This window comes from Bubalus kerabau, chromosome 14 (genome assembly GCF_029407905.1).
Source record: "Bubalus kerabau isolate K-KA32 ecotype Philippines breed swamp buffalo chromosome 14, PCC_UOA_SB_1v2, whole genome shotgun sequence".
Classification (NCBI taxonomy): Eukaryota; Metazoa; Chordata; class Mammalia; order Artiodactyla; family Bovidae; genus Bubalus; species Bubalus kerabau.
The window spans coordinates 75,402,108-75,424,708 of record NC_073637.1 but is presented as its reverse complement, the minus strand read 5'-3'; the positions used below and the strand labels follow the sequence as shown (position 1 = coordinate 75,424,708).

The 22,601-nt window shown below is 38.8% G+C and overlaps 1 protein-coding gene across 1 annotated transcript in view; it reads left to right on the top strand.

Moving 5' to 3' along the window:
* SLC26A7 (solute carrier family 26 member 7) overlaps window positions 1-22,601 on the top strand; it is a 187,033-nt gene that overhangs the window by 62,332 nt on the left and 102,100 nt on the right. The window contains exons 3-5 of the mRNA XM_055546398.1: window positions 4,056-4,166; window positions 10,729-10,901; window positions 19,445-19,609. Coding sequence (XP_055402373.1) covers window positions 4,056-4,166; window positions 10,729-10,901; window positions 19,445-19,609 — 449 coding nt within the window. The remainder of the gene's footprint in view (window positions 1-4,055; window positions 4,167-10,728; window positions 10,902-19,444; window positions 19,610-22,601) is intronic.

Genomic DNA, 22,601 nt, shown 5'->3' with positions numbered 1-22,601 from the left:
TAGGATATGACTGAGCATACACACACCCGCCCCCACCCCCCCACACACAATTTGTGTATAAAACATATCACACTTATTTTTCCATGCTCAATATATAACTTGTTTAGTCCTGCATCTCCATTTGCATGTGCCTCTTCCAAGACCAACTGTCTTCACGTGATCATATATTTTTGTAAAATTTCCAAAGATATTTTAACAGAAATTAGTAAGACCACTGTCTTTTCCCAATTCGCCTTCCCTTGAGTCATGGCTGTAGGTATGTATATTTTTAAATTATGAATGTATGATAACCCGTTTACAGGATATTTGGAGAATACAGAACAAAGTTGCATATTGTTCCTATATATATATATATATATATATATATATATATATATAAGTGATTTCCCTGGTGGCTCAGTTGGTAAAGAATCTGTCTGCAATGCCAGAGACCCAGGCTTGATCCCTGAGTCAGGAAGATCCCCTGGAGAAGGGAACGGCAACCCACTCCAGTGTTCTTGCCTGGGAAATCCCATGGACAGAGGAGACTGGCAGGCTACATACAGTTCATTAGGTCGACATGACTGGGCGACTGACACTCACTTCACTATATATTACAATTATTTTTCTAAGTAGATAAGATTTTTAGTTGGAGTTTAAATGTCAAATTCTCAAAAATTAATAGAATGAATAGACAGAAAAGTAGAGGATATAGTAGACCTGAAAAGCACTATGGACCAATTCAACATAATTAAGATTTATACAATTTTCACACAACAGCAGGATACAAATTCCATTCAAGTTCCCATACACTATAAACCAGGAGACACTGGAACATATCCAAGGATGTAAAAATGTAAAACAACATGCAAAAGTTTCATGGCCTAAAGGTACTGAAATCATACAGAGTCTGTTCTCTTATTACTGTGGAATTATATTAGCAAATGATATCAAAAGATATTTGAAATAAGAGGCATATTTTCAAGTGCCATGTGATACTTACCAAGAGAGATCTTTGACATACTTATTGAAAGCCTCAATAAAGTTAAAAGATTGAAAAAATACAGAGGGTGATTGCAGAGTAGAAAGCATTTAAATGAGAAATTAGTATCAAAATGAGAAATTAGCATAGCAGATATTAAAATCCCCATATATTTGGAAATCAAGTGTCCACTTTTAAATGACGGATATATCTAAGAGCCATAACAAGGAAAATTAGAAAACATTTGTAATGGAATAAAAATGAAAAGAGAATTTATCAGAATTTGTTACATGCAGCTGAAGCTGCTCAATGCAAATAAATATAAGGTGGCATCTTGAATAAGGTATAAAAACAAATAATGGCTACTAGGATAAAATTTTGTGAAATTTGAAAAAAGTCAGTACTTTAGTTAATAATATTGTATCACATATTAATTTCTTATTATTTTTTTTTTATAACGTGGTGTTCCTTTATATTCTCAGAATTGGGTTAGAAGTTTCAAGACTCAGCAAATATTTTTTTTTTCAAAAATTGCTAAAATAATAAGGTTGCTAGACTTCTAGCAGTCATACTAGATATCAGAATAAATGGAATTATATGCAAGTTTTGAGTGACTATAAATTAGAAATCTAGCATTCTATTCATACTTAGTCAAACAAGTAGAACCAAAATGTCATACATTTTTTAGCTAAGCAAAATTCATATTTTCTAAAATATATATATTATACATCTATCTATCTATATATGTATATAAAAGCTTTTCTACTACACATGATAAAGGCTTTAGAAAGAACAACAATTAAAAAAAAGAGACAGAGATTGGAAAACATAAACTGAATGAAATGCGAGCACTGAATATGAAACATAAAAACGGAAACAAACTAGATAAAAGTAAACGATCATCATCTAGTCCAGTTGTTTCTGAACTTGGATGCTCATTGGAATCGTGTCAGCTGCAGATATTTTTGTGGTCTGGTCGACAGTAAGTTGCCACAAAAAATTAACTTGATGAACATCGAATAAAGCTCCTTGTAAGGCAGTATAAAGGACATTGTCATGGAACTGGTTAATTCTCAAACAATATTTAAGCTTTTGCATACAAAAACTTGAAATGTTTTGCAATTTTATATTTATCAGTAATTCTAATAGAGCTTTTCTCAGTTTTTAACTTGTTATAACCCTAAAATAAAACTTTATAATCTATTAATAGAGAAATAAATTTAAATATGCTTTAGTCTGACTCCTCAGAAATAGGAGCTTGAGACAGAGGGATTAGGTACTACTTTATCGTTAGGGAGTGCATGCCCAGAGGGCAGACGTCAGGTACAAGGAGCAGAGAAGGCTTGTTACATGTCTGGCTGCCCCTAAGTGGGGCAAATGGCTCTATCGTTGGAGCATCCTCCTCACGACTGCTGTAATGTTCACAGTGTTTTTACAAAGTTGCTTGCCCTATCAATGCCAGGAGGTGTTTGTTATTGGGATGGGGAAATATTTAGCCTTACAGTGCTAACCTGGCTTAGAGATATGAACCTTTGCACCCCCTTTCTCAACAACAAGATTGCTGCCTCTCACTCTGCTGCTGCTGCTGCTAAGTCACTTCAGTCGTGTCCGACTCTGTGCGACCCCACAGAGGGCAGCCCACCAGGCTCCCCTGTCCCTGGGATTCTCCAGGCAAGAACACTGGAGTGGGTTGCCATTTCTTTCTCCAATGCATGAAAGTGAAAAAGTGAAGTCGCTCAGTTGTGTCCGACTCCTAGCGACCCATGGACTGCAGCCCACCAGGCCCCTCTGTCCATGGGATTTTCCAGGCTCACTCTCCCTGTGTGAAATTCTAGAGCAGTGTCTGCCGCTGACTCTTCTATAACCGCTTTTTATTTGTTTTCACGAGACTTTTAGGAGTACATTGTTAGTAAACAAGCGATGCAAGTAGGTTTTTAAAAATTAACAAAGGACTAGTAATTGGTAGATTTTTCATACATTTTAATCATAACAACTATCCTGTACTGCTTGAAAAAAATATTTGATGTAGAGCTAGAGTTTATTTTAAGGAAATTAACTTTAAATTAGTAAAAGTTAGGCAGTAAAAAAGTACTCATCTGGGAACCAGAGTACCAGGCTCCGTAGTGTGAATAATTAACTGACCTAACATTCAGGTAATCTAGATTATAATGCTACCTCCTTCCTCAAATCTTTTTGTAGCTTGTCAAGTCCACTATGTCCAATCAAATGGCTATCATTATATTGTACAAATTTGAATGGGTTATCAGAACCCAGCTGAACTAGCTGTTTAATGCCAAGGAACAGCCACAAGGAACAAGATTACTTTAATCAGTTTATCCTCATGCATAATTTGGTCACAATTAAATGGCTAGTGTTAATTTAGACATGTCTAGGAAAATTTTTTGTGTGCCTGTAACAATCAAACTAGGCAGGCAGTAGTATCTAAGGAGAATAAAAAGGAACAGTTTTGAATTACTCCTTACTTATTCTTTGAATAGATAAAGTTGATTTTTTTTCATTCTAAGAAATTTTACCTGCGTATATAGGCTGGGGTCCAGTAATGAGACATGCATGGAGTCACACGCTGGTCGATACACAATCTTAGGCTAGTCGGCTAGTCAGTCAACCAGGCAACTTTGAATGTGTGTGTCCCTTTTGACCCAGCATCACTCACCTTTCATATCAGGCTTCTTATCTGTCCATGGTATTGCTTCTACTTCCGTCAATCTCACAGGTGCTATCGTGTGAATAGAATGAACATGTGAAAATGATTCTCTAAGTGTGTGTGGAGATGTTTTGCTGTGATGCTACCACTTTTGCCAGGAAGACACGCTGAGCTAATGTCTTCTTGTAGACTTCTTGTAGCCAAGGTAAAATGTAGTAGGCCAAAAAGAATGGTTTTAGAATTGAAATGTAAACAAGAGCTAATGAGTAAATTTTCTGATATTTGGGACAATGTTGCTAGTCTCTCCCTGAACAAGTAGAATAAATAAATTGTGGTTCCTTTCATCATTAATAAACCAATACCCTTCTGCTTTGTAATGGACTGTATCTTGAGGTTAAAAGATGGTCCTGTTTACCCCTGTATTCACAGGGCTGGCCTTTGCTGTTCTGTCATCCGTGCACCCAGTGTTCGGCTTGTATGGGTCTCTGTTTCCCGCCATCATTTACGCCATATTTGGAATGGGGCGTCATGTTGCCACAGGTAATAATTTCTGCCTATTTTTATGCTTCCCATGTTACTAATGAAAGGGACTCAGAGTGATCATTTGTTAATGATAACATTTCCAAAGTAATTCCCACTTTACTATTGAAAATATTAGGGCAAATATTATCAGCAAATAGTATCAGTTGTGTGGATGTGAGAGTTGGACTATAAAGAGAGCTGAGTGCCGAAGAATTGATGCTTTTGAACTGTGGTGTTGGAGAAGACTCTTGAGAGCCCCTTGGACCACAAGGAGGTCCAGCCAATCCATCCTAAAGATCAGTCCTGGGTGTTCATTGGAAGGACTGATGCTGAAGATGAAACTCCAATACTTTGGCCACCTGATGTGAAGAACTGACTCATTGGAAAAGACCCTGATGCTGGGAAAGATTGAGGGCAGAAGAAGAAGGGCAGACAGAGGATGAGATGGTTGGATGGCATCACAGACTCGATGGACATGAGTTTGACTAAGCTCCGGGAGTTGGTGATGAACAGGGAGGCCTGGCGTGCTGCAGTCCATGGGGTCGCAAAGAGCTGGACACGCCTGAGCGACTGAACTGAACTGAATATCAGTAAATATTAGGATAAGATATTTAACTTTTTGTGTCCAATACATACTGTGACTTATTGCTATATTCCTATGTAACCAAGGTTTTTGTTAAAGATTCCATTCATTTTTAAGTTGTAAGAGAAGGGCAATGTTCTCAATTTACAATGAAATGAAAATAAGCACACTGAGGAAAAGAAAAGACTGTATAAAACTTAGTCACTCAAATGTTAAAAATTATTTTCCACACATTTATATTGGATTAGGACTTCCCTGGTGGAGTGGTGGATAAGAATCCACCTGCCAATGTAGAGGACATGGGTTCAATCCCTGTTCTGGGAAGATTCCACATGCACCGCTACCCCTGAGCCTGCATTCTAGAGCCGTGAGCCACAACTCCTAAAGTCTGCGAGCCTACAGCCTCCACAGCAAGGGAGAAGCCACAGCAGTGAGAAGCCTGCGCACAGCAACGAAGAGTATCCCCCACTTGCCGTAACTAGAGAGCTCCTGCACAAAGCAATGAAGACCCAGTACAGCAAAAAGAAAAAAAAAAAAAAAGAATTATACAATCTTTTAGGTTTCTTCCAAGCTTGATTCTACATGCCCTCTCATTAGTATACCTCTTGTCTTGCCTAACATTGCATTATCAAGTAAAATGTGAATCACAAGTAATCTGATAATAGAGTAGGCTGGTTAAAAACAAAGACTTGGAAGTTAGATCTGGGTGTGAGTCACATTTGTTCTTTGCTATCTGCATGACCTTGGGCAAAGTTTTAAAGATCTATTTGCTGCTTTCTTGATAGTAAAATGCCAAAAAAAAAGTCATGATTTTAGTGAGCATTAGATGAGATAATTGATGGGCAAGTATCTAGTTTGTTACTTGCTACATAAAAATTAATAAAAGCTGTAATCATTACAGAAAAGTCGCTCAGTCGTGTCTGACTCTTTGCGACCCCATGGACAGTAGCCTACCAGGCTCCTTCATCCATGGTATTTTCCAGGCCAGAATACTGGAGTGGGTAGCCTTTCCCTTCTCCAGGAGATCTTCCCAACTCAGGAATCGAACTGGGGTCACCTACACTGCAGGCGGATTCTTTACCAACTGAGCTATGAGGGAAGCCCAGATTACAAATGAGATGTGGCTAAATCTGAAGCCCAAGCTTTTCCTCTTTTCAACCAGCTGCTCAAGGATGCAGTTTCCTTTTGTGCTGATATAAAGGGAAAAAAGCACAATAATGATTTAGAAGTTCTTGAAGCCTATTATATTCAAATTTTCCCCCTCTCTAATTTCCTAACAATTTATTTTCATTCTTCAAAACAGTTAACTATGTCACTAGCACGAAAATGTAGATTCTTGTAGAGCTGACCTTGAAGCATTTCCTCTGTTAAACAAAGGACATGAACAAGGTAAAAAAATTTCCCAATAGACCATAATTACTTTACAAAGTCTAAAATACTTAACTTGATATACGTAAGTATGAGTTTACATAAACCACTTTATTTCCTAAGGAATCATTATAGACATGTTACCAGTGGCATTGCTGTGAAACTGCCATTTATATAACATTTTGTATTTAACAGATATTGTTAACAGCTAATGGTTAACAAATATTATTAACAGAAATCTTGTAGTCTACTAGGTTAATAATATACATTTCAAAATACATATAATTTGCAGACTTTATTGTAGACACCGTAGACACAATAAATGCTTAAGGCATTTTATTTCTGCATCTGTATCAATACTTCTCCAAAGGACAGAGTCAGCTGGACCTTCTCATTTCTCTGTTTATCCTAACAGATTTAGAATTCTTTAGAATAATATTATAACATTAACACTGTGTATCTATTTATACTCAAGAAATATACTGATTATTTTTTGCTTTCCTATGATCTTAAATTTAGGAACCAAGTGAATCTCACCTAAATTTCCTAAAAATATTTAGTATAGAGAACATATTTTTCTTTTAAATAATTTTGTTGTACTCTAGTATAGAAGTGTGTGAAGCTTCCTACTTCCATTTTACTATTAAAAGACTGATGTTGCTTTCATAAAGAACAATCACTTTATCTGGGATTTTAACTCCAATTCAGGTAGTCAGAATGCAATAATGAATTAGGAAATGCAATAATAAATTATGCTTGTGGTGTGTTTAAAAGCAAATAACTTAAAAGCCAGACTATAAAGATACCAAATGTACTGTTTTTTCACAATGTGATTTTTTTTCTTATTTTAATTTAAAATACATATATATTTTTTAAAGGATTAAATCACTGATTGCTTCTTGTGACTTGCAAAGAAAATGTTTTAGAATAAAGAGGAAAAGAACAGAAATTTGGGTATCAATCCAGTGGAAACAAAATTGTTAAAGATAACCCTTAAGTGACAATTTGTAAGATCTAATTATCTTCTAAAATTAGAGAAAAATATTTTTAAAGAGAATAATCTGTTCAGCAATTTAGAGAAAAGATTAGGGAGATCGTCGAGGGTAGTCTTTAGAAGAAAAGTAAGCAAATATTTATTTACCAAATGGGGTAGGACTTGTGATAGATGATTTTTACATATGAAATCTCATTTAATCTCTACCCAAATTTTATAACTAGATATTTACCATCATTTTACCCATAAGGAAGCTGAGTGAGGTTCGGTAAGTTGACCAGGAATTTGAACTTAGGTCTGTCCAATCCTGAGGCCTTGCTACCCACGGCACTCTAAAGCGACTAGATGAGTTTAGTGGTTGTGGCTCGGATGGTAAAGATTCTGCCTGCTATGTGGTAGACCTGGGTTGGATCCCTGGATTGGGAAGATGCCCGGGAGCAGGGAATGGCTACCCACTCCAGTATTCTTGCCTGGAGAATTCCATGGACAGAGGAGCCTGGCAGGCTACAGTCCATGGGGTCACAGAGAGTTGGACATGACTGAGCGAGTAACACTTTCACTCACTTTCAAAGTTACCACTTGTAGACTTCAAGCCTAGATAGGGTGAAAAGTTGACAAAGTGAGGGAAGGAGCAGAGGAGAAGTGGGGAGGAGATCAAGGCAAAGCCAGACCAATAAGAGAGAGAAGGTCAAATGTCATTCACAGCACCCTCATATAGTCACCACAGCCTCAAATCCTTGACTGTCATCACCTGTCTCAGAAACAGCAAAGTAACAGCCTTTGAAAAGAGGAAGTACTTCCATAACCATGTTGGCACAGTGTACCCTGTACCCTTTCTGGGAATCTCTCTCTCTAGAGACACATCTTGGGATGTGACTTTTTAGATGGCCTTTTTCTCTTACCGTTTAAGTCCATCTTATCTTCTTCCAAACCTAGGAAAGGTAGTTCTAAACTTAAAAGTTAACCCTAGACCATCTTTGTTCTCAGTTCTTTAGTCGTCTGTTCAGTGGCTTTCATACAAATCATGTCCTAGACTCTATGTCTAGACATGTCCTAGACTTAAAGGCCAAAAGACATACTTCTTTACTCTCAGGACTATCAAACTTTGAGAAATTTTATTGTCTTATCAAGAACAGATTCTATGGCAGATATTCTTTACTTGGTATTGCCTACCCTCAATGACAGAATCTTGTCTCTAATCATTAGATATATGTGTTCTTAATTTAATAATTTATGATGAGAACAGTGATCGTGACAGTTGATAGTTATTGATGATTTATTGAGAATGACTTAGCTTCCTGAGAGAACTATATTCAGTTTTCTTCCATTTTTATGTACCATCAATTCAATGGAACAGTTAATATTGGATAATAGAGCATTTTGGCTTTAATCTCATTATGAATTATTTTTTTTAGGTGCCATATGTTATGATATGTGGCATATATATAAATATGTGTGTGTGTGTGTATAATTTTTTAGTTCCTAAGTCATGTCCAGCTCTTCTGACCCCATGGACTGTAGCCCACCAGGCTCCTCTGTCCATGGGATTTTTCAGGCAAGAATACTGGAATGGGCTGCCATTTCCTTCTCCAGGTGATTACATGATTTCTTTTAAGTCTCATCACAACCCCATTGGGTGAGGAATGCTTTCTATGTTTAGATACAGAGATTGAGATTCAGTGTGCTGGGATTTAAGGTAAAGTGTATTGGAGGCTACCATCATCATACTGTTCTGAACCACAGCACATACTGCCTTCTCCTGTGAAACCAAGGGATTGCTTATGTTGGGTTTTTACTGAGACCTTGTCTCTGTTTGAATTGGCTCTCTTGCTCTATGAGGCTGCATGCCATTTGTTGAGATGTCTACACCTTATGATGTAGACTCTTTTCCACAAAGTGTCAGTTATGATCTGGGGAAACCTAAGGTCTTTAGGTAGTGAGCTGGAATGTTTGCACAATGCTGCAATTTGTTTCTTTAATCCCAAATTGCTACACCCTCTCTGTGGGAACTGGCATCTGCCTGCCGGTGTGGCTGCATTCTCAGACATGCTGTGCCAAGATAAGAGCATCAGAGCTCTTGGCAGAAAGAGAGGAACACGCTGAAAATAATCCTGCATTTCTGTGAGGCCAGGACAATTCTTGGGAAAAACCTTTGAACCATATCTAGGTATGGTAGACAGGAATGGTGTATTTAACCATTTCATGGGCCACAGCATGTTGTTGTTTCTGTGCCCTGAATAGAAAGATTCAGCCTGGCCTGGAAGGTCTGGGATGGATCTATGTTGAATATGGGATTTGAGCCAAACAAGGAAAGACAAGAGTAGATTGTCTAAGTAGATTGGAGGAGCAAGCATTTCAGCAATGAGTCTCAGATTCAGCAAAGGGTCCCATTTTCCATATGAGCTTATTGAGATATTTATCATCTCTTCCATATTCTTCTCAAACTCTAGAATATAGGCATTATTACCCTCATTTAAAAAAAAAAAAAGCAGAGACATTACTTTGCCAACAAAGATCTGTATAGTCAAAACTATGGTTTTTCTAGTAGTCATGTATGGATGTGAGAGTTGGACCATAGAGAAGGCTGAGCATGGAAGAATAGATGCTTTTGAGCTGTGGTGTTGGAGAAGCATCTTGAGAGTCCCTTCAATTGCAAGGAGATCAAACCAGCCCATCCTAAAGGAAATCAACCCTGAAGGACTGATGCTGAAGCTGAAGCTCCACTATTTTGGCCACCTGATGCAAAGAGCTGACTCATTAGAAAACACCCTGATGCTGGAAACATTGAAGGCAGGAGCAGAAGGGGACGACAGAGGATGAGATGGTTGGATGGCATCACGGACTCAATGGACATGAGTTTGAGTAAACTCTGAGAGATGGTGAAGGACAGTGAAGCCTGGCGTGCTGCAGTCCATGGGGTTGCAAAGACTTGGACATGACTGAGCAACTGAACAAGAGCAACAGCAACACCCTTACTTTATGGATGAGGCAATTTAGACTCAGAGTAATGTACTTTATGTTGCGATAGTGATAAATGGAGGAGCTGGAGTCAAGTCCTTACCAAGTCCATACTAGGATCTTTATCCTTGTCCTGCATTCTCTATATAGATCTTCAGAGAGGTGGGAAAACATACAGCCTAGGAGGGAATAGCAAGTAGATGGTGTGGCTGTATGTGCAAGAAATACGTGTATATAAAGGTGAGTTTCTGTTTATTCCATAGAGTGAAGGGTGGAGTAGTGGGGATGTAGAGGAGAGTGCTTCTAATAGATCTGTTTTGGTTTTACAAGATATGCTAAGTCACTTCAGTTGTGTCCGACTCTGTGCGACCCCATAGACAGCAGCCCACCAGGCTCCCCCGTCCCTGGGATTCTCCAGGCAAGAACACTGGAGTGCGTTGCCATTTCCTTCTCCCGTGCATGAAAGTGAAAGTGAAGTCGCTCAGTCTTGTCCAACTCTTAGTGACCCCATGGACTGCAGCCTAACAGGCTCCTCCATCCATGGGATTTTCCAGGCAAGAGTACTGGAGTGGGGTGCCATTGCCTTCTCCGTTTACAAGATAGATTCACCTTTAATGGTGGAATACAATAATGTTTATTCAGCTGATACTAACAGAGGATTGCCTTCCCCGTTTTAGGCACGTTTGCCTTGACATCCTTAATATCCGCTAATGCAGTGGAACGACTTGTCCCTCTGAGCAGTCAGAACCTCACCACACACAGCAACACAAGTGTCCTGGGATTATCTGACTTTGAGATGCAAAGGATCGGTGTTGCTGCAGCTGTTTCCTTTCTGGGCGGTGTGATTCAGGTCAGTATACTGAAACTTGTGAGTAAAGAAAGGGAGAGAGTGGCCAAGAAAAGGAAATTGGTGCTTTATTAAATTAAACTTTTCTTCTCAATTGAATTTCTCTTCCAGTTTTATTGAGATAATTGGCCACAGCACTGTATAAACTTAAGGTGTACAGCATAATTATTTGATATACATACATCATGAAATTTAAGTTTAATGAACATCCATCTCCCTGGTGGCTCAGTTGGTAAAGAATTCACCTGCAATGTGGGAGATTTGGGTTCAATCCCTGGGTTGGGAAGATCCCCTGGAGAAGGGAAAGGCTACCTGCTCCAGTATTCTGGCCTGGAGAATTCCATGGATTGTATAGTCCCTCGGGTCGCAAAGAGTCGGACAAGACTGAATGACTTTCACTTTCACTCACAGCAATGAGGTGTTAATTTCAAAGCAAGGTGGAACCATTTAAAATGCCAGTATCAGTATTTTTGCTGGGGAAACAAGCACTCAGTAGAAATTATGGCAGTTTAAAAACCAAAACAATTTTTGTCTTTTCTCTGTAGTTTTTATTGTCCTCTATAATAGGCACTTTGCCTTTTTTCCTTTTTCCAAGAACTTAAAGGGGTCTGGGATTACCTTTGGAAAATTTTCCAAGCTTTACTTTTCTGAAGCAACCCCTGGACAAGATTTCTGCCCCAGAGGACATGGGAATATACAGCTCCTTTGACAGTTACACAAGCATGGGATGACATAGCTGGGGGTATTTAGTGACAGAGCCTTTTATTATTGTACTGGTACATTCTGGAAACACATAGTCTTACGTCTTACAGGATGATAAGAACAACTGCAGACCCAAATAAGAGATTCTCCACTTACTTTTGATTTTGTACTAGATACTTTTTTGCATCTTTTAAATAAAGGGATCATGAGTATAGAAAGGATTTAAGATGTTAACTAGTTTAACCTGCCTATTCAACAGATCATTCTTAACTCCTTCCAGAAAAATCAATTTTATTCTATTGTAACGCTGGGGGAGGACAATCTAAAGTTCCTTTTAATGATGTTTCACTGTTTCATAACCATTACAGACAATAAGCCATTACTGTTTAAATCTTTCCAGCTGTGCTTCCACCTAGTAAAGCAAAGACGCAATTCACTTAATAAAATTATAATTAAATCCTTAAAATTATAAATTGAAAATTCCTCACATTAAAAATAGTAATTACATTTATTATCCTACTATGTGCTAAGCTCTGTTTTTAAGCTTACTGCATGTATTCATGTATTCAACCTCTGTCAGTATTTTATGAAATAAATATTCTTCTTCCTGTTATACTGATGAAGATACTGAAAAGTAAAGCGACTTATTTAGAATTTCATAATTAGGAATTGGCAGGGTAGGAGTTGAATTAAAAAATACAGTTTCTTAAGTGCTATGCTGCAGAGCTTTTTAAACTAACTCAGTGAAAGGAAGCAAGGAAACTCAGCTCACCTTTTCAAGCCAGACACCAGGCTAGTGTCTCCCACACTTTATTTCCTTGACAATAGCAGCAGCTGTGATTTAGGCATGATTCGTCTGGTGGGCAATGTCCTTGGTTATATAACTGTGTGTCCGCCATTCTTGAGAACTTCAGGGTCTTTCTCATACCACTTATATGACACCATTGTACTTTTTTCAAGGCTCAGCTCAAAGATAATCATCTCAGAGAAATATTCATTGACATCTCTGGACTTTCTCTAAAAGACTTTGGACGTGACTTATATGTTAGGACTTCTCAATCTACCAGAAAATATTTTCCGGTTATTTGCCTCTCTATCTGGGCTTAGTCTCTATAACTGTTGAACTCTATAATTCTAAGAGCTGGTACAGAATAAATGTGAGTTGAATCACTTGAATAAGAATAAAGTCAACAAAATGTTTGTAGCATTATCGTGTCAAATAAGCAAAATTAAATTGAGATTTTATTTTTGTGTCTTCTGATTTATCATTTTCTCTCTCCACCCCCCACCAGAAGATAAGGAATGGGTATTTATATGTTTAAATTGTAACACAATTCTTAATAAAAAAGGAGTAAAAAAAATGTATTATAATTTTTTAGTTTGGTCATCGATTTTGTCAGATCCATCTAGCTAAAAGGTGAAGACTTTTTCAGTGAAATCTCCCACGTCTTCTCCCAACTATTCCCCAGCCAACGCCTGAAGAAAAATAAAAATACAACCACTCCTACAACTCCCCCACTCCTCCGTGTCTTTTAATAACATCATGCTCCAATCATCCCATTTTAAAACTTAGTTGTTTTCTTTAGCTAGGGCAGAATTCCATTCCTATAGCGTGCATGCATAGTCACTAAGTTGTGTCTGACTCTTTGGACTGTAGCCTGCCAGGCTCCTCTGTCCGTGGGATATTTCAGGCAAGAATACTGGAATGGGTTGCCACTTCCTACTCCAGTGACTATGCCCGATCCAGGGATCGAGCCTGCATCTCCTGCATTGCAGGCAGATTCTTTAACTGCTGAGCCATCGGGGAAGCCCAGTGGAAGGGCAGAATGGAAGGCCGAAGAGTCAAATTGTTGTCCATCCCTTGCAGTTCTGATTCTCACTGCCTCTTACATTAGAGGCTATTTTCTTTTCTACAAAAGTCTGAGAACTGAAAAGATTATTGGTGGTGCCTTCAACCATGCAATTCCAAATAAAAATAATTCTTAAGCAGTGAATTTCTAATCTCAGTTCAGTTCAGTTGCTCAGTCGTGTCCGACTCTTTGTGACCCCATGAATCGCAGCACGCCAGGCCTCCCTGTCCATCACCAACTCCCGGAGTTCACTCAAACTCACATCCATTGAGTCGGTGATGCCATCCAGCCATCTCATCCTCTCTTGTCCCCTTCTCCTCTTGCCCCCAATCCCTCTGAGCATCATGGTCTTTTCCAATGAGTCAACTCTTTGCATGAGGTGGCCAAAGTAGTGGAGTTTCAGCTTTAGCATCATTCCTTACAAAGAACACCCAGGGCTACCCACTGCTGTAGTCTTGCCTGAAGAATTCCATGGATAGAGGAGCCTGGGGGCTATAATCCGTAGGGTTATAAAGAGTCAGATATGACCGAGTGACTAACACTTCATGTCTACCTATGTATGTAAACATATCTCTCTAATTTCTAAATATATCCATCTATATCTGTGTTAAACATGATTTCCTACTGATGTCCTCAATTCTTATCCCTTCCATACTGATCATTCTAACCTTCTCTCCTTGCTTGCTATAGATTTCTTAAATAGTGAGAAATCTGGCTCCCACCATCTATATCCATTTACTTCATTTTTCAGTCCCAGTGTATACTTATAGTGGTTTCAGAATTATTAACCTCTACACCCATGGGAATTAACTTTATCTACTCAAGGACAGTATCTTCATTACCTTTGGTTTTATATACTTTGAGCTTCCCTGGCGGCTCAGCTGGTGAAGAATCTGCCTGCAATGTGGGAGACCTGGCTTCGATCCCTGGGTTGAGAATATCCCCTGGAGAAGGGAACAGCTACCCATTCCAGTATTCTGGCCTGGAGAATTCCATGGACTGTATAGTCTATGGGGTCACAAAGAGTCGAACACAACTGAGCGAATTTCACTTTCACTTTACATACTTCACTCATTTTCAGAGTTATTCATGTGAGCACATTTTTTGCATCCCTTTCAGTGAGGTTTTTTCATACCTTTAACTAATCTGAAAAGTCTATATATTGTATGAGTCCATTTAAATGCTACTTAGAAAAGGCAAACATAAAAAGATAGTAAATGCATCTTTGGTTGTCAGATTCTTTGTCACATTCTGCAATCTACCCTGGGACCTCCCAACCTTCAAATAATTTTCTAAAAAATTCATACACATTAAGGTTCATGGGTTTTGATAAATGCTTACTATCACATACCTACCATTACGGTACTGTACAGAGTAGTTTCAGCGTTCTAAAAAATTCCCTGTGTTTCACCTAGGACATTCTCCAAGGCCCTGGAAAATACTGATCCACTTACTGTCTCTTTAGTTTTGCCTTTTCTAGAATGTCGTATAATGGAATCATGCAATATGTAGCTTTTCTAGACCATCTTCATTCACTTACAGTATCAAGATTCATTATTCATTCAAGTCATTGCATGACTTGATAGGCCATTTCTTTTTATTACTGAATAGTATGGAGGAGGGCTTTATCTTCTGAATTCCACAGCACACAAGTTCATAGGTGTCCTTTTGACGTTGTTTCTCTAGCTCTCTGGTCACACAGAGCTTTTTCCCTGCCATATGCCTGGGGAGCACTCGGTTGTTCTCCTGTTGTTAATTGCTGAGTCATGTTGAACTCTTCTGCGGGCTCATAAACTGTCGCCTCTCGTTTCCTTCTGTCTGTGGGATTTCCCAGGCGAGAATACTGGAGTGGGTTGCCATTTCCTTCTGAAGGGAATCTTCCTAACCCAGGGATTAAATCCATGTCTCCTGCAATGGATTCAGGAAGGTCCTTTACCACTGAACCACAGGGAAAGCCAACTGATCTATTGTCAGGAGCAATTTAGTTCTCTTCCCCAAGTCTGCATGCAATGCTCAGTAGAGAACAAAGGGCTTTTCGAGTTTTAGCTCCCACTCAACTTCTTGGTCTTTACCTTCCTAGTGACAGCTACACGGCAGTTCTTTACACTCCTGGTTAACAATACCCACTCCTAACATCAACACTTTGCCTCACTTTATAATGTCTTTCAAAGTATGAACTGTATCTTTATCTCTGTATTCTGCAACAATATTGTGTCTTGCCCCTAGTAGATATTTGATAAATATGCATTGAACAAACAAATAAATGATTTGGTATAATATAATTTTACAGACTGCAAACCGATAAAACTTGAAATGCATGCAGTATTCCATCCACTTGGTCAGTGTAGTTGTTTGCTATGCACTCTTTTCTTTTTTCACTACTTGAAGGCCTCTTGTAAAAAATAGTTTGCGATCTGAGGTACATTCAATTTATATAGAACACATGGTGTTTATAAGAGCATTACCAAATAGTATCATGCTAGTGACCCTTGGTAATGTGTGACAGAGGTTTTCAGCATTAGCCCGGATTATCAACATTACTACAAACAGCTGAAATATATTGTATGAAATTAATTTTCCCATAAACTGTTGCATGGGCAAATTTTGGGAGTTGGCTAGTCAGATTATAATTATTATCATCCCCATTATTAGTAAAAGGAGTCGATGTGGCTGTTTATTGTCATTGCTGCTGCTGCTGCTAAGTCGCTCCAGTCGTGTCCGACTCTGTGCGACCCCATAGACGGCAGCCCACCAGGCTCCCCTGTCCCTGGGATTCTCCAGGCAAGAATACTGGAGTGGGTTGCCATTTCCTTCTCCAAAGCAGGAAAGTGAAAAATGAAAGTGAAGTCGCTCAGTCGTGTCCGACTCTTAGCGACCCCGTGGACTGTAGCCCACCAGGCTCCTCCATCCATGGGATTTTCCAGGCAAGAGTACTGCAGTGGGGTGCCATTGCCTTCTCCATTATTGTCATTAACCTAATGTTTTTTGACATTGGCATAAAATGTAAGTATTAGGCCTCCAAGCAAAATATTCTATCAGGGTCCTCATTTTACATACTTAAGTTCCAGGATAATCTTGGAAACTACAGTTCCATCTGTGGATACCTCCTACAAAGCCTGTGTGTTATAGGTTCTTGCTGCCTTCAACTTGTGCCCCTCAGCCTCTGTATACTAGAGCCCTAATTTTGATGTGGGTGGTGAGGAAAGAGATGTTCTTAAATTTCTCCTTCTTATTTTTCTCTTCCTATCCCTCTTTTTTTCTTCTTAAAATGTCTGCCCTTGTCTTGGGTTAAGGAGAATGTTGTCATCCAGAAGAAAGTAATTTCTCTTTAGTTAAATCTCACATGTTTGCAATCATCCTTCACATACACAGTGTTTTGTATCAGAAGGGAGGTCTTAAGGGGCTTGGTGAACTTTTAAGAGTCAAGAAGCCTCCATTTTAGGAATTTATCCATTACTGGGAACATTTTTTCTAAAGCATAAAAATGTGTACAAGAAGGGTATTACAAAAATACATGTGGTCTTTGGATAAGTTTTACAGGAGATTACTGCAAACTTTTTGGTTTATATCGTGAGGTAGGTACATATATTTTCAAGATTTGAAATGGCTGAATTCTTTATGTTTTGAACTTTTCCTATATCTTTCTATTTGTAGCAATCTGGTTGTGGAAATGACAAAGAAGTTTTTACTAGAAGATAGTGGTTAGCTGGAAGTGGTTGGTGTATCACTTCAGGTTAGGTGACCTTTGTTTCTCAGTCATGAGAAAATACTAACCCCTCTTAGTAGGTGCTGGGTAAGAAAGAAATAAAAACCAGAATGTAAAATGGTGATGATATATACACGTCCTCTCAAAGGAGTTTCCTTCTCAAAACAAATGAAAATAAGGTTTCTTCGCATACAGATAATAACTTTCTGACATTCCACATATGTATAAAGTTCCATGTAGGCAAGCAGGTTTCCAATTTCAAAAATTTGGATCACTCATATGCTGCATTTCAGTGAAATGAAAACTCAACTCTCAATAATATTTTATTTTTTCCTAATTTTGCCTCAATAATATGCTAGTTTCATCCTCATGGCCTGTAAGAATTAGTGTCGTAATTTGGAGCTAACTAATAGAAAGATACGTGGAAAAAATTGGTTCCATATTTTTCTTAACTAATTGTGTTTTTAGGATAAAAATCAAAAGATTATGAATCAGTGTGTTCCACTTGTAGCTACACCACTGATTGATTGAATATTTCCCTTGGGACATTTCTATTTGACAAACCGACACAATTTCTGAAAACAAAACAAAAAAACTGTTGGTAATAGAAGCTGTTGCTCTGGTTTCATTTTTTGGTGAAAGAATTGCCTGATTTCTATGTTGGCAACCTGTACTGTTTTCTTTATTACATATTGAATAAAAGGGGGTTGCAAAAATGCAAGCACTTCAAATACATTTCTTTCTGCACTGATAAATTATTTCATGCTCTCTAGAGTTGGAGAATTCGGTGTGGCTTTTTTACATTTCCAAATCTACTGGCTAGTTTTTCATGCTATGTAAATATATATGGCACCTTATGACATTCCAGGTACAATACACATGTTGCATATTTTATGGGTTTCAAAACTCTTTCATATGTTACTTCACATTCTCAACAATTCTGAAAGATCAATAGAGCAGACATCATTCTCATTTTTTATAGATGATGAAGTGAGGCTTGGAAAATTTTAAGAGATATTCTAAAGGCAGAAAACTAGGATATGGTAAAGTTAGAATCAGAAGTCAAGTTTTCAGATTTGAGCCCAGAAAACTCCATCCTAAATACAAGTTTAGAATATTATTGTTTTTGGTCAAGGGGCATTATGATGTGAAGGAAATGATATATTTTGCATTGTATGCTCTGGGAGTATATAGCACTTTATACTTCTCATTTTTATTACTATGTCATCTTGATAGAAGGAAATTTCATTGCTATTCTTTCCTTTGATTTCTTTAATACTTAATTTTATTTTCCAACAAGAATTTTAAGACCTGACCTAGATATTATAATTAACACATTAAGAAGATATAACCCACTTTGTATTCCCTTTTTCAGTGTGAATACTCGTGAATATAATTTAATGTTACTTTCAAAATGGCAAATTTCTATGACAGTTTACATGGATATAGTGGATATAGTCAGAGAGTGGGCCATCTCTTCAGAGTTCTTTCTCTTCACCGATCATTGCAGTGTTAACAGTGAGAAAAGAGATTTGATTTTTGCTGTCATCTTTTGCCCAGTAGAACTCAATGCACAGGCTTCTGCTTAGATGAGATGATTTTGTCTTGTCACGAAGCAGTTTTGCAACGGAGCATAATGTTATGAGCAGAAAGGAAAAGTTTATCGAAAATGACTTTCCATTGATTCCTGGGTTTCTTAAGGCATATTCCTTAAACCCCTCTCTTTTGTCTCTTCCTCTTCTCCATAAACACTGATGTCTCCTTATTAATATTGGCCCTTTACAGCTACTTGACAGAGTATCTCGTTAAAACAGTATGTTTCCGTTTCTTAGAATCTGGCAGAAACTCAAGAAATGGACTTTTCTCCTCAATGCTTTTGAAATTTTAAGCCTATTGGGTATAAAGTCATGAATTATGTCCTTTGGACTTTTAAAAAAAATTATAGATAATGCAAGTTTTATTTTTAACCCACAGACTCCCATATATTAACTGATTTGAATATATTTCCTTTCTTGTAACATGCATTATTAGGAAAATAGGGGAAAAAAATCAATGTTCAAAAAATAACTGTGTTAACTTTAATCGAAAGAGTTGTAGTTGTACCCCAAAACGTTTGGAAAGTCTTGGAACCTACTAATGTTCTAAAGAAAACCAATCTGTTGAATGAATGAAATTTAAAGAGCACATTTCACATCATTTTTCTGTGTCTGTGTGTTGAAAATGAAAATGTGTCAGATATGAAACCCTCCAGGAAGCCTGGGAAGTTTCACCTTTCTTTGCCCTCTTAGGTGGCCATGTTTGTGCTGCAGCTGGGCAGTGCCACATTCCTGATCACAGAGCCTGTGGTCAGCGCAATGACAACCGGGGCTGCCACCCATGTCGTGACTTCACAAGCCAAGTATCTCTTGGGAATGAAAATGCCATATATATCTGGACCACTTGGATTCTTTTATGTGAGTTTTCCCCTGTATCTTTGTTCATATATATATTTGGGGCATGTGTGTTTCACATAGTAAAATTTGGTTAATTTTGAACAACAGACTGGTTCCAAATAGGAAAAGGAGTACGTTAAGGCTGTATATTGTCACCCTGCTTATTTAACTTATATGCAGAGTACATCATGAGAAATGCTGGACTGGAAGAAACACAAGCTGGAATCAAGATTGCCGGGAGAAATATCAATAACCTCAGATATGCAGATGACACCACCCTTATGGCAGAAAGTGAAGAGGAACTCAAAAGCCTCTTGATGAAAGTGAAAGTGGAGAGTAAAAAAGTTGGCTTAAAGCTCAACATTCAGAAAATGAAGATCATGGCATCCGGTCCCATCACTTCATGGGAAATAGATGGGGAAACAGTGGAAACAGTGTCAGACTTTATTTTTTGGGGCTCCAAAATCACTGCAGATGGTGACTGCAGCCATGAAATTAAAAGACGCTTACTCCTTGGAAGGAAAGTTATGACACACCTAGATAGTATATTAAAAAGCAAAGACATTACTTTGAACTGTGGTGTTGGAGAAGACTCTTGAGAGTCCCTTGGACTGCAAGGAGATCCAACCAGTCCATCCTAAAGGAAATCATTCTTGAATATTCATTGGAAGGACTGATGCTGAAGCTGAAGCTCCAATACCTTGGCCACCTGATGCAAAGAACTGACTCATTAGAAAAGACCCAACAAAGGTCCGTCTAGTCAAGGCTATGGTTTTTCCTGTGGTCATGTATGGATGTGAGAGTTGGACTGTGAAGAAAGCTGAGCACCGAAGAACTGATGCTTTTGAACTGTGGTGTTGGAGAAGACTCTTGAGAGTCCCTTGGACTGCAAGGAGATCCAACCTTCCCATTCTGAAGGAGATCAGCCCTGGGATTTCTTTGGAGGGAATGATGCTGAAGCTGAAACTCCAGTACTTTGGCCACCTCATGCAAAGAGTTGACTCATTGGAAAAGACTCTGATGCTGGGAGGGATTGGGGGCAGGAGGAGAAGGGGACGACAGAGGATGAGATGGCTGGATGGCATCACTGACTCGATGGATGTGAGTCTGAGTGAACTCTGGGAGTTGGTGATGGACAGGGAGGCCTGGCATGCTGCGATTCATGGGGTCACGAAGAGTCGGACATGACTGAGCGACTGAACTGAATGATGCTGAGATTTTTTCAATTTTAAAGCAACTTGGGTTTAAATAAAATCTTTTAGGATATTTAAATATGACTGAGAGTATGAAACTAGTTTATGAGTGAAACCTACTAATTAGGGAGCAATTCTTTGTAACACACAATTAAACAGTAAAATTTGGGAACATGGTCAAAAAAATATAGCTTGAATTATTTTGTTGCTAACTGTTAATGGAAGCCATGTATCAGGCTTGTGACCCAGTGTAACAACAGTACACCCTACCACATTCTTTCAGTATAGTGAACCTAGGTATAGATCATATCAGTTCAGTTCAGTCGCTCACTCCTTTCCCACTCTTTGCAATCCCATGGACTGCAGCATGCCAGGCCTCCCTGTCCATCACCAACCTCCAGAGCTTGATCAAACTCATGTCCATCCAGTCAGTGATGCCGTCCAGCCATCTCATCCCCCGGGGTCCCCTTCTCCTCCTGCTTTCAGTCTTTCCTAGCATCAGGGTCTTTTCTAATGAGTCAGTTCTTCGCATCAGGTGGCCAAGGTATTGGAGCTTCAGCTTCAGCATCAGTCCTTCCAATGAATATTCAAGAATGATTTCCTTTAGGATGGACTGGTTGGATCTCCTTGCAGTCCAAGGGACTCTCAAGGGTCTTCTCCAACACCACAGTTCAAAAGCATCAATTCTTTGGCACTCAGCTTTCCTTATAGTCCAACTCTCACATCCATACATGACTACTGGAAAAACCATAGCTTTGACTAGAGGACCATTGTTGGCAAAGTAATGTCTCTGCTTTTTAATATGCTGTCCAGGTTGGTCATAGCTTTTCTTCTAAGAGCAGCATCTTTTAATATCATGGCTGCAGTCACAATCTGCAGTGATTCTAGAGCCCCCCAAAATAAAGTCTGTCACTGTTTCCATTGTTTCCCATCTATTTGCCAAGAAGTGATAGAAGTGGTTACCATGATCTTAGTTTTTTGAATGTTGAATTTTAAGCCAACTTTTTCACTCTCCTCTTTCACTTTGATTAAGAGGCTCTTCAGTTCCTCTTCATTTTCTGCCATAAGGGTGGTATCATTTGCTTATCTGAGGTTACTGATATTTCTCCTGGAAATCTTGATTCCAGCTTGTGCTCCATCCAGCCTGGCATTTCGCATGATGTATTCTGCATAGAAGTTAAATAAGCAGGGTGACAATATGCATTCTTGATGTACTCCTTTCCCAATTTGGAACCAGTCTGTTTTTCCATGTTCTGTTCTAAATGTTGCTTCTTGGCCTGCATACAGATTTTTCAGGAGGCAGGTAAGTGGTCTGGTATTCCCATCTCTTTAAGAATTTTCCATGTTTTGTTGTGACCCACACAGTCAAACCCCACTCCAGTACTCTTGCCTGGAAAATCCCATGGATGGAGGATCCTGGTAGGCTGCTGTCCATGGGGTCGCTAAGAGTTGGACACGACTGAGCGACTTCACTTTCACTTTTCACGTTCATGCATTAGAGAAGGAAATGGCAACCCACTCCAGTGTTCTTGCCTAGAGAATCTCAGGGACGGCAGAGCCTGATGGGCTGCTGTCTATGGGGTCACACAGAGTCGGACATGACTGAAGTGACTTAGCAGTAGCAGCAGCAACACACAGTCAAAGGCTTTAGTGTAGTCAGTGAGGCAGAAGTAGATGTTTTTCTGGAATTCTCTTGCATTTTCTATGATCCAATGGATGTTGGCAATTTGATCCCTGGCTCTTCTGCCTTTTCTAAATCCAGCCTTGAACATCTGGAATTTCTCAGTTTATATACTGTTGAAGTCTTGCTTGGACAAAAG